Raw genomic sequence first — 13389 nt, forward strand, 5'->3', positions numbered from 1 at the left:
CAGTGAGATAGGAATAGAGCCTGGCTGATATTATTGCAGATATATCATGTCTGCAAATATGATATGATATGATATGATGTAGTAACACCATTATATAGTTTATCCAACAGAAAGAATTGACAGTTTATTTTCCAACTGTAAAATATCCTGCTCAGTAGATATTTCAATCACAAATCTTAAAAAAAAAAATGTTCCCCAAAAGATCCTTATCAAATATTATTTATGTTATGTATTTCTGTTTGAAAAATAAGTATCGGCCAATATATTGTTATATATGTGTATATTAGGGTTGCAGTGGTATACCGGTTTCAAGGTATATTGTGGTACTATCATCATACCGTGTCCATTTGCTTGTCTAATTCTACCATATAAGGGTTAGTAAAAATATATTTATTTCAATTATGTATCAAGTGTAATGTATGTCAGGTAGGGATGTAACAATACCAAGAACTCAGGGTATGATATCATTACAGTCTAGTCCACGGTATGATATTTACCACGATATTTGAAAAATGTATATATATTTGAAAAGAAAAATTACTTCATAATGTAATAAATGCGATGTGTACAGCATTTATTTTTTATATACAATTTGTTTTTACTTTTTACTTGAGATACTTCTGCTTTTCTTCTATAGTATAATAAAACTAGCTGGCCATGACCTAAGCATGTGTAAAAAGTAGCCATTGGACTATGTACAATTGCAGAAAAATACAGCAGCCAGTAGCAATCTCTCCCTCCTTCTGGTTGTACAGTGGGAATACCAGGTGGGTAGATGTCTGAGTGTTATTTCAGCTCGAAGACGGCTGAAAACAGACATTGCCAAAGCGTCTATATAACAGTTACACAGTCAAGCATTGAGAACGAAACCAACAAGCCAACCAATCAGAGGTGGAGTTGGGCAGGTTACTGGGGGATTGAGGCCCTCTGCTGTTCAAACAGAACAATACAATGGCAAGGAGACACAGGAGAATGCATTCATACTGATTTCCCTTGTTCGATCCATGAACTTTAGGAACAAAATAACCATGTGATATGTTAGTAGATATCGCCACAGTTCCACAATGGTGTCGTGGTATTTTTTATCACAAAATTTGGTATGCTGTTACATATCTAGTGTCAGGAGATAATATTTTTTAACATTATAATAAAAAACCTTATGTTTTTATTCCTTTAAGGGTCCTTGTAACTGTTGGTAAAGTGTAATCTTGTACACCATTTTGTGAGTGGGTTATCGTACCGTGAAATTCTCATAATGTTGCAACCATAATATATGTTATCGTTTGCTAGTTGTAACTTTTTTAAACTACAAATAATATTTTCCATACAGTTTTGCTGACTTTTCAAATAAATGTTCAGGGCAAATGTTTTTCCAAAAGGGAATTTCTAAGCTTTTGCAATATGGCCAAGTGCAATTTCCAAATAATACTTTTTTGATAAAGGTCAAATGTGTGACAAAATAGTTATGTCATGTCATCATGATATTAATAGTTTTTTCAGCAAAAATGATCATTCACACTGTCAAATCTGTCATCTATCTGTCAAATAATTGCAGTATTTTTTTATACCATATCAAGCAGCTCTTATTGTATAAGGCAGTATAAGTGTTGGTTGAGTTAAAATGTCTGCGCCACTTTACCTATTAAGATACTGTACATTTGCAATAAAATATTCAAAACCATTTATTTGTACACTATATTCTCATATACATAGTTTATACTGTACACTGTGTGATATAGTAGCAGTTGAAAGTATATACTGTGCAGTCATTTTAATAAGCTTTATTTCATTGTACTGTGAACAACTGCCACATGAAATTGATCTTTTTCATAGCCACATACTGTACACACAGTAGTTACATCTGACATTTTAGTGACATAGCTGATGCAAAGTCATAGAGAGTGAGTGAGTAGGGAGATTTTGATTGTGTACCTTGAGAACTTTAATGTGTCACTCAGCTGTTTTTGAGCTCAGCTCTGGCTCAGGACAGGACAGTTTGTTTAAACACACAGTCACCACTGATGAGTGCAATAACTTTGGTTTCTCTTTGTAATTTGACAGACTGAAGTGTCAGCTCATTAGTTCTTGTGTGTGAGAAGCTTAATACAGCCTGTAAATCTCTGCTACTAATGCACGTTTAAAGTCATGATTCTTTCAATGATAACGTGCACTTTTTATTTTGCAGGTTTACATAAAGCAAATAAGCAACCAGCACCATATCTGATACATGGTGCCAAAATCATCAATGGAGCCTTTAGAGCTTGGACTAAAAAACAGGTATTGACACATGATTATACAGTATGTGTTTCAGTTGTCTGTCTTCGATGCTGTGAAATGGAATGACTGTTTTTTTTTTTTTCAACAGGCCCTCTTGGAACATGAAGATGAGCTTCCAGAGAACATGAAACCTTCACAGCTCATTAAGGATCTGGCAAAAGAGATCAGACTGTCAGAGGTAATTTGATTTTATTTCTGGTTTAATGTGATATTACCAACCATTCACTTAAAGTTCCAGGTAGTTTTTTCACTTTGGCAGTAAGAGATGATGTTAATGGTGATGCATGTAGTATTACAAAATGATCTCACAGGATTATATTGGGCGGATTGGATTAAATTCTGACCTGATCCACAAATTAGGTATTTCAAAGCAGATCCAAAGATTTCTGATCCTGAAGATTCAGATTCAGATTTGGTAATCAATCCTACCTGACATCCGGATAAAATGCTGCTTTTGGGTATTTCAAACTTTAAGGCAGAGATCTGGATCAATTTGATGCCAAAATCATGGATCATTTGGATCCCACCTCAGAGGTGGATCTTTGGATTTGAGGTAGATGGACAAATAGCCTAGTCTTCACTTCTCACATATATTGTTACCCAAGATGTTAATTACACTTAAACTCTTAATTTAATGTGCAATTTAAATGTGACTCTTAGTTTTAAGACTGTACTGTTCTGCACTGTACATTTTTGCTTAGGTCACACATCTTCCTGAAAACACAGAGAAAAACTGCTGTAAATGGTGACAAATACAGATAAAGTCTAGTTTCACTTATATGTGCAAAAACGTAATTTTCTTTTTGTAACTTTTTATTTGTGGTCCCTCTGTAGGCTAGCATTCGTGTTGTGACTTTTGCATTTGGTTCGACCCTTCTAGGCCACCATAACTTAAAATCCTGAGTAGAAAAACAGTTGTCAATTACAGGTGAATGAAGAAAGACCAGAGGTTCCCAGACATGAAGTCTGAAGTTTAACACCATAGCTTAAAATTGGGAAAAAAAAATTTCAATGCATTGAACCTACAAAATGTCAAAACTCGACAAACTGCTTTTTTTTTTACTTAATAAATGAATATTGTTTTATTTAATAATCAAAATTGCCATTAGATTTTTTTAAAGATGATGAATAAACTAATAATTTCAGTAATTATTTGTTTTGTTGGGGTTTTATTGCTGATTAGAAAATCATAGCTCAGTTGACAATTCCCCACCTTTATTCCAGAATGCAACCAAAGCCATCAAGAGTGAGCCCAGTATTAAGATACCAGTGGAGGAACCACCGTCTACCCACTCCGAGCCTGAGGAGCCCGTCTCCCCAGCCCAAGTCCCCTCGCCTAGCAGAGAAAAGGCCAGAAAGAAAGCCTCCAAACCTCCCAAACCCCCAAAGATGCCCAAGTCACCCAAACCTCCGAAGGTCCCGAAGGCCAAGGAGGGTGGAAAGAAGAAAGCGAAGAAAGCAAAAGAGTCGTCGCCACCTCCTAAACCCTCCAGCTTCGCAGCCCTTGAGTCCCATGCAAAAGACATCTTGAGTAAGATGGACCAGCCAAAAAAGACAAAGGTGAGCAGATCTTGATGTTACTGTAAATTAAAAGTTGTTCATTTTTTGTTGACTGATTATTTGTATCCTTAGTGCTTTTTTCTTTCTTTTCAAATTGGTATGCATAGTTAAATTAAAGCAACCAATAGTTACTGTTGGATGAATTTGTCTGTTAATGATTGTATCCTTGTTCAAATACGTCTATTTTACAGGCTGTTAAGAATGTCCTGAGTATGACAGAGAAAGAAATATCAAAGCAGAACAACATGGAGAAATTTGAAATCAGAGAGCAGAACAAAAACAAGACTGAAGCAAAATGGAAGTATAAGGTAAGAATATTTACACTTGTCTTGTCATGATTTAAACTAATGCCTGTTGGTTATAGGCCAAAAATAAATAAAAATCACAATCCTTTAAAATAAAATAAAAAACAGATACATACAATGAATGAATGTGTAGTGAAGGCAAGCCTGTATTCTGAACATTAAAGCATATTATCATCTAAAATATTTTGAGTGATCAGAATGGGTTTATTTGAAAATCTTGTTTAAAACACACTTCTCTCTTTCTGTTGCTGGAAAGAGTCTGATGACAGCAGAGTTTGAAGCCTGGAAAACTAAAGAGCGCAAAGAGCTACAGTTGGTTAATCCTGTTTCACATTACAGTTCGTCATTTAAGTCATTTTTATGCCTACGCACCGGCAACAGTCGTGGCTGGAGGCATTATGTTTTTGTGTTGTCATCTGGCCATCTAGCCGTCCGGCCATCCATCAATCCCATTCTTGTGAGCACCATGAGGGAATTTCTTCAAATTTGGTTCAGATGTTCACTCCAGGATGAACTGATTAGATTTTTGTGGCCAAAGGTCAAAGTCATTGTGACCTCATAAAGCCTTATTCTTGTGAACGTGGTATCTCAAGAACACATACAAGAATTCAGATGATAATTTAGATCAAATTTGACAAACACATGTCTAATAAGATAAAATAATATAATTATGACATCTGATATCCAAATGTCAGAGGCTAAATGCACTGTGACATCATAATATTCTGCAAAAAATGTTCTGGTCATTATTAAATGCCACAGCTCCTGAACAGCACCTTGGCTGGTGCGCGGAGGTGCAGCTTTGAGTTAATTGTGATTTGCGCATGTGCTTTTTTGACATTATTTCCTCTTTAACTTTTACAGAATAGTAAACCAGACTCTCTGCTGAAAATGGAGGAAGAGTGCAGATTTGACAGAACCCTGCTGTCAGGCAATAAAGACAAGTTCAGCTTTACTATGTCTCACAAGAAAATGCTGGGGTATGTATGGAATGGCTAAGATTGCCATATAAATGTTTCATAAGAGGAGAGAAGAGCATGTTAACCTTCTGGTTAACGTGGTGCATTGATTACAGAGCTATGTGCCATATCAGCACCATATCCATTAAAGCTAATTCAAGGACTTCTCACTGTGAGTGCCTGGGTGAGCCCTCACTCCTTTATTGTCCTGCTGTTTCCTTTTCAGCTCCAAGACGCTGAAACCTCAGACCAACTCAAGTGTTTTTGGATCATTACAAAACCTAAAAGAGGACAAAACCAAGCCAGTAAGAGATGAGTATGAGTATGTCTCAGATGAGGGGGAGCTGAAGATTGATGAATTCCCAATCAGGCGGAAAAAAAACACAGTTAAAAGAGATCACTCCTGTGAGTATTTGGGATTTATTTTGTGTAGTGTTTCAGTTTATTACGACTATCAACTAGGGTTGGGTATCAAACCCTAGCAACTTTTTAAGTGTCAACTTAAATGTGTCTGTAGCATTGAGTATGGTTATTGAGTATTATTTTTTGATCCACCATTCTAAATGTTTAATACTGATGCATAAAGTAGTTTGGCATATTTGGAAACATTGGATACAAAAAGGGTGAAACTTGTCTTGTTCCAGACCCACGAATCCTCTGAATCACATCTATGATGTTTAATCATTAAGAGATATAATATGTAAGATTTCTAAAAACAACTATATCTTTGTTATATATTTTGTTGAGTTGTGTACTTACATTATCCCAAATGTTTCGAACAATGTTCAAACCCAGAGAAATTCACAAGTTTACTCAAGCTAATGGTGCATTTAATTTGGTCGCCTGTCACTGTAACTTCCAGGAGAGAGTCAGAGGGTGAGAAAGGAAGTCAGCAAATAGACTTAACATAACATGAATTACATTTTAAACAATTACCTCATTTATGAACATGTCTGATTTTCATCAGCCGTGGTGTAACTACCATGAGCCCACGCTGCTTATGTCTTTTGTTCTGTTCTGATAAAGAGACAAGAGAAATTACATGTTGTGAGTTTGGCTAGAAAAACAATTCACCAATCATAGCTTTGTAGGCGGGATTAAAAATCGAGACATCATCTTCCAAATAGCTTGATAGCTACAGCCATGAAAAAAAGAAACAGGAAAATGGCCACAAAAATGGCCTTACAGGTTTTTGACTTACAGAAGTAAAGACTTAAATTGCCATATTTCTTTGACCATCATGGAAAACTGCTTCTAGCTTTATCTGCCACAGTTTCAGTATCATTTGAAATTGCTAGTGGCAGTATAGAGAGATTGGGTTAATCAAAAACTAAGTAAAATAAACTGCGGAATGATAGAATGAAATGGGAATTCAGTCTAATTATCAGGCTGGGTTAGAACATTCATCAAAATAAAAACTCTTTCTTTTCAGTTATTTTGTTGTTGTTATAAGTAGGTATTGTATGGGCACTGATACCAAATATAAACACCCAGCCTGACTATCTGCTATGTAATGAAAACATGTGCATATGAGTTTTAGCTGGTCAATGAAGAAATTCCTTTCTGTCCCAGTTTTGTCAGACATCAGAGAACCCATTCAACCAGCCAAGAAAACAAAGTTCCAACCCTTGATGACCAAGGTATGTATCAAATGACATCACCTTTGAGTACACCTTGAAGATAATCAATGTTGTGATGCTAAATAGCCAATGCAAACATTGGACTCTCACAGCCAGCTACATCTTCACATAAGCTCTCTCAACTGAAATTATTATTATTTTTTAAATATGCTGCAGTGCTCCTTTAAAGCTCAGATGTTTGTTTGTTGTTGTTTTTGTTTTTTTAAAGTATTCTGGGCAAATCACAGTAAGAAGCTACCTAAGCTGTGGGGTCCGTGTATCATCTGATCATTCAATTATTCCATTTAATGTGGCAAACGCAAAACGAAAAAATTAGTCAATATTTCGTTTTTCTGTTTTTCTGTATGCACCAAACATTGAAAACTGGTGTTTGTTTTCCTATTTTCAGCCCAAAACGGAAAATATAATAAACAAGGAAAACCAAAACGAAATAATAAATCTAATTTACATTTTCCATTATTGTTATACCATTTCCCACGGTACATTTCTGCTGTGTGGCCACGCTTTGTGCATGCACAATGTATAGTCGCTCGGTATCCATGGTGAGCAACAACACACCAGTCTGAGCGCCAAAAGTCCCACGGTACAGTCCATTGACTGTGTACAGTCTATGGTCCAGTCCCAGTAGACCACTGGAGTCCCACGTTCTAATGGCCTCACTCCAGCCATACATGTCTCTAATTAATGACATGGTTATGAATGTTTCTGGAGTGACATCATGAGATCTCAGAAAAGTTGCAAGAAATGGGTGTCCAGCGGGGAAGCTCTGAAATCACACAGAGATGCCGCATTATCCCCATTCACACTGCCTTTTGCATGCGGGGATCCTGCGACAATTTTCCGCATCCGCCTCTGTGTGAAAGTTTCAGATGCGGCGAGGGGTGAAATTTCGCTGCGCCTGATGCGCCTCCAGAGGTAGTATCAGAGGCGCAGTATTGGCGAACCGAACCAGTATGAACGGATAAGCTGGTGGCGCGGAGCGAGGGTGTGTCGGTCTGATGATGTTCACTGTCTGATAACTGTACAGATCCTCCACTCAACAAAATATAGAGAAATGTCCCACAAAGCAACGTTACATGAAACATACAACAGTAACTAGTAACTGGTCGTGTCTTTGGTAACTTCCTTGAGGAAAAGCCTCTGTTCGACCGACTCTTCGTCACATTTCTGCCCGAAAAACAGCGTCTGTCCCCAGCAAAAACTTTAACTCACCAAGTGTTAACTTTGTCACTTTCCAGGATGCATGGTGGGTCAGGATCTCAATCACAACACATTATAATCAAAGTTTTTTATTGATTTTTGTTTTTCACAAGAAACACATAACATACCATCATATTAACAACTAACACTTTGCGCTATATACGCACTTCACAGCCATCTGGGCAATAAAAACAGAAAACCAGTAATACGATTGCATCACAATAAGAAAAATAAATAAAATAAAATAAAAATTATAATAATAATAAATAAATACATCTTAGGTATATATATATGTAAAAAAATAAATAAATAAATACAATATACAAAATAAAAGAAGTGTGGGGGGAATGTCGCATGATAATACTTTCATTATGGGGCACTAGTCAGTTGAAATTGAATAAAATGTAGGAAGTGGGACCAGACCTGGTAGAATTTACCCCTACCATCATTTAATCTTGCAATTAGATCTTCAAAGGAGGCTGTGTCTGTCATCAGCTTTAGCCAGTCTGCGAAACCAGGCCTTACTTGGCTTTTCCAGTGTTTTAAGATTATTCTTACAGCTGAGATAAACCCAGCTAGTGCCAGGGCAGATTCTGCTTTAGACACCCCAGGAGGCAAAAGGGACCTGTCTCCTAATAGACACAGCTGGGGAGATTCTGGTAATGGCGTATCTAACCATTCTCCAATAGTTTTAATAATTTGTTTCCAAAAAGGAAGAACCAGAGGGCATTCCCACAGAAGGTGGAGGTAGGAGCCTGTGTCACTCATGCATTTCCAACACAGATTATCCTTCATCAACCCCATTCTATGAAGTTTGACTGGTGTGTAATAATATCTGTGGATAACCTTATAGTGTGTAAATTTACTAAGCGCATCCCTCACCGGCCACCCTGCATTGAAGACCACCTCTTCCCATGCCTCCTCCTGAATGTTTGAGTTCAGGTCCTTCTCCCAGATTTGCCTTAAATGATTATAATGACCATATATACTGTCTGCCATAATTTTATAGAAAGCAGAGGCCTTACGCACAAGCTCAGGCAATTTGAAATAGCCGAGTAGCTTATTTCTGTCATCATCAAATGAGACCTTCAGACTTGTTACACAGCTCCTCAGTTGTAAGTATTTCCAGAAGTCAGCTTTATCTCTTAAGTTAAATTTTTGTTTGAGTTCTTCAAATGACTGGAACATACCATCACCATACAAGTCACTTAACCTACTGATATTTTTGTTTAGCCATGTTGTCCAAACAAAGGATTCCCTCCCTACTTTAATTGAGGGGTTATTCCAAATTGATGAATATTCTTGCTTATATTGGGATATACGCAGTTGTTTATGCACCTTTACCCAGGTCTCCCTAGAATACTGCAGGATTGGGTTTGGGTGTCTCTTCTTCTGAAGTGTTTGTGAAAGAGCCTCAATTGGTCCAAATGGAGACACCAGCTCCCTCTCTATATCCAACCATCCCAGATTTGAACTGTCACCACTCCAATGTTTGGCAATTTTGAACACCTCAAAGGCTGTTCTGTATAACTCCACATTAGGCAAAGCCAACCCTCCCTTGCTTCTAGTTGTATACAACTTTTCAAGCTTTATACGGGGCTTCTTGCCATTCCACAGAAATTCCCTGATTATTTGATTGTACTGTTTAAAGAAAGAGTCTGGAACAGTTAACGGCACCATCATGGATATATAATTCACCTGTGGAGCAACTATCATTTTAATAGTGTTTACTTTTCCCCATAGGCTAAGGTTGATCAGTTTCCACTTATCCAGATTAGCCTTTATAATCTGAAGCAAAGGAAAAAAATTTGCCTGTACCATGTCATTAATAGCTGGAGTAAGACGAATCCCAAGATATTTCATCCCTGAATCTATCCATTTGAACTGAAGTGTATCATTTATTGTTGAGAGACAGGTTCTGGACACTGGCATTACTTCAGACTTATGCCAATTAATCTTGTAGCCTGATATTTCAGAAAAAAATTCCATAATCTCCAAGAGTCTGGGAGCTGAGGACACAGGATTCACAGACAGCCAAAGGATGTCGTCCGCATAGAGGAACAGTTTATGCTCCCTTCCTCCTGATCTTACCCCCTGTATGCTTGTGTCTGATCTAATTGCCATTGCAAGTGGCTCAAGAAACATAATAAACAATAATGGAGAGAGGGGGTCTCCTTGTTTTGCGCCTCTAGATATATTGAAAAAAAGGTGAAACTACCCCATTGGTCAACACTGCTGCCTTTGGTTCTGCATATATCAGCTGAATCCATTTAATGAATCCCTGTCCAAACCCGAAGCTCTCCAGAACATGGATCAGAAACCGCCACTCGACCCGATCGAAGGCCTTCTCTGCATCTAAAGAGAAGGCTGCAATAGGTTCATCAGACTCTCTGTTTTGCCACATGAGGTGGAGTAGGCGTCTCAAATTGTCAGAAGATGATCTGCCCTTTACAAATCCCACCTGGTCAGTGTCTATAATACAAGGAACAACATTTTCAAGCCGCATAGCCAGAACTTTAGTGAGAATTTTATAGTCTACATTAGCCAGACTAATGGGCCGGTAACTAGCTGGATCCAGAGAGTCCCTGTCCTTCTTAAGAATAATAGAAATTACTGATTCATTCAGAGTGTTCGGCAGCTGACCAAGTGATAATGACTCTGAGTACACTTTTGTCAAGACAGGCGCTAAGATATCAATGTACAGCTTGTAATACTCAACAGGAAAACCATCTAATCCTGGAGCCTTGCCCGACTGCATTGACTTAATGGCTTTCCTAACCTCCTCCTCTCTGATTGGAGCTTCCAATTGCTGTACCTGCTCTGGCGACAAACTCGGAAACTGGATCTTGGAAAACCATGTTTTAAATTTTTCAGGGCTAAAAACTGTATCAGATGTATACAGATTATTGTAAAACACCATAAACACCTGGTTAATTTCCTTGGCCGAAGTAACTATCTTTCCATTACTAGTTTTAATACCAGGAATTCCGCTTGCAGTCTCCTGCTTTTTCAGTTGTCTAGCCAAAAGTTTGCCAGCCTTCTCTCCACTTTCGTAGAAGCTGGCCTTAAGCCTAAACATAGCATACTCAGCCTTCTTGCTGTATATACAATTTAGGCTATACTTTAATTCACACACCTGTTTCAGCAAGTCTTCACTAAAATTTTCTGACATTTCTCTCTCTTTTTGTTTTATCTCATTCTCCAGCTTACTGATTGTCTCCCTATCTTGTTTCTTCTTTTTTGATGCTTCAGCAATGATTTTGCCCCTGATATATGCCTTTGAAGCCTCCCATACTGTGCCCATTTTTGGGGTAGAACCAATATTAATCTGAAAGAAATTTGTGAGATCTTCTGAGATTGTCTGTTTAAACACAGCATTTTGTAGAAGAGATGTATTAAGTCTCCACCTATTACTCTTGATTTTTTCCACGCAAATTGAGACACAGTTCTACAGCTGCATGGTCAGTTAATGCTATGACACCTATTGTACTATCCATTACTGATTCAATCAGGTCTTTAGAAATAAAGAAATAATCAATTCTACTGTGTGACTTATGATTATGTGAGTAAAAGGTATATTCCCTCTTACTAGGATTCATCAATCTCCAGATGTCAACCAACCCAATGTCTTCCTGTAGATGGCCTAATGCTACTCGACCCTTAGATGGTGCAAGAGAATACTTAGATCTATCCAATACAGGGTCTGGAGTCTGATTAAAATCACCTCCAAGTATTGTATATCCATCTTCAAGTGTCCCCAGAAGCCTATTTATTTTGTGAAAAAAATCAGGATCATCCTCATTAGGGGCATAGATATTGCATAGGTTAATTTTCTTTCCATTAATTAGTGATTCAATACAGACAACCCTCCCTTCTTCATCCCTGTGTTCTTTTAGTAAAACAAACTTCAATTTCTTATGCACAAGTATAGCAACACCTCTTTTCTTACTATCAAATGAACTATGGTAGACATGACCCACCCAGCCCTTCTTGAGTTTCATTGCCTCTGAGTTCTTCATATGAGTCTCTTGTAGAAGCACTACATCTGCCTGTCTTGATTTCAGGTAGAGCAGACACTTTTTCAACTTAGTGGGATTCTGTGTCCCATTTATATTCCAGGAAATAACTCTAATATGACCATTACTGTTCCCCTGTATATTCACAGACATTATGCTCCATCATGGCATGTTGCCCCCACCCACAAGTAAGGACAAGGAAAGGATAAAAAAAGGAAAATAATAATAATAACCTATATTCAAAAATAGCAAAGAACGCCCACACACTGTCAGGGTCAAACACCTGCACACTTAAACATGAACAACCCCTCGAACCTAGGGGAAATGACATAACCAACACCCCATCTTTGCCCACATTCCCCGACAAAATCTGTCCATACAGCTTCATGGGGGAAACCCCTCCCTTGATCCGGTCCATGAGGCGCTTCTTCAATGGCCACCATTCAATCCTCCTACTCCCCATATAACATTTTAAGCCCTATATTAACATAGGTGTTCCACACATGTAAAGCAAAACCAGATATTATCTCCTTAATAGGCTAGCACAGGCCCTATCATTAGTTGGCTGTATTCTTGTTATTCAGGTGATTAATTACAAATGATAATTGCAGCCTATATTTGGTAATTATTCTGAACATAGCTTGAGTTTAAAAAAAAGAAAGAAACAGAAAGAGGTTTGTTCTCAAGCCAAATTGTCTCCCACAATGAACAGCTAGCCCTGATGCAGTAAGTATTAGCCCTAGTAGGCTACTGAAATACCTGTCATCTCCAACATCTGCATCTGTATTAAGACAAGCAGCCTACCCACAGTCATTCAGAGTCTTCCATCTCCTTGTTAAGGAACTGCAGCGCCATCTTGTGGTCTTCAAAAGTCATTTTCTTTCCCTTCCAAGTAAAGAAAAGTTTTGCTGGGTAGGCCAGTGTAAATCGGATGTCCATCGCGTGAAGTTTCTTGCGAACGTCAGTGAATTTCCTCCTCTTCTCGGCAACAGCTTTTGTCGCGTCTGGAAAGAATGAGATCTTGGAGCCTTTCCATTCCAGCGATGTCTTGCTCTTGTATTTCCCCTTAACAGCGGTCATCACTCGGTCCCTCTCCAATAGAGAATGAAATCTGATAACGGCCGGTCGCGGAGGGGAATCCTTCTCCGTCAATGGTGGCCCTGGTCGATAAACCCGCTGTAGCTCGTTGTCAGCTAGCTTCACTCCCAGAGCGTCATTTATGAGCTGCTTAGTTAGCTCCCTCAAGTTTTCACCCTCACTTTCTTTTAATCCAACCAGCCGCAAGTTCAGTTGTCTATCCCTGTTCTCTGCATTTTGGATGACTCTTTCCATCTCCTCACAATGCTTTGCTCTTTTCTGTAGTTCAGAGACCAGCCTGGCATTCTCAGTTTCCAAGTCCATAATTCGGCCATCTGCCTCATCCTGTCTTTCA

The 13389-nt window shown here is 38.2% G+C and overlaps 1 protein-coding gene across 2 annotated transcripts in view; it reads left to right on the top strand.

Annotated features, from left to right (window-relative positions):
* The window catches only part of phf2 (PHD finger protein 2), a 49520-nt gene that overhangs the window by 20282 nt on the left and 15849 nt on the right, over positions 1 to 13389 (top strand). For both annotated transcript variants that reach the window (XM_084349372.1, XM_084349371.1), the window contains exons 10-16: positions 2186 to 2277; positions 2366 to 2455; positions 3502 to 3837; positions 4029 to 4145; positions 5007 to 5122; positions 5328 to 5506; positions 6674 to 6741. In XM_084349372.1, the coding sequence (XP_084205498.1) occupies positions 2186 to 2277; positions 2366 to 2455; positions 3502 to 3837; positions 4029 to 4145; positions 5007 to 5122; positions 5328 to 5506; positions 6674 to 6741 (998 nt within the window). The remainder of the gene's footprint in view (positions 1 to 2185; positions 2278 to 2365; positions 2456 to 3501; positions 3838 to 4028; positions 4146 to 5006; positions 5123 to 5327; positions 5507 to 6673; positions 6742 to 13389) is intronic.

The sequence above is a fragment of the Pagrus pagrus genome (assembly GCF_965226575.1).
Source record: "Pagrus pagrus genome assembly, chromosome: 3".
In the NCBI taxonomy this organism is placed as follows: domain Eukaryota; kingdom Metazoa; phylum Chordata; class Actinopteri; order Spariformes; family Sparidae; genus Pagrus; species Pagrus pagrus.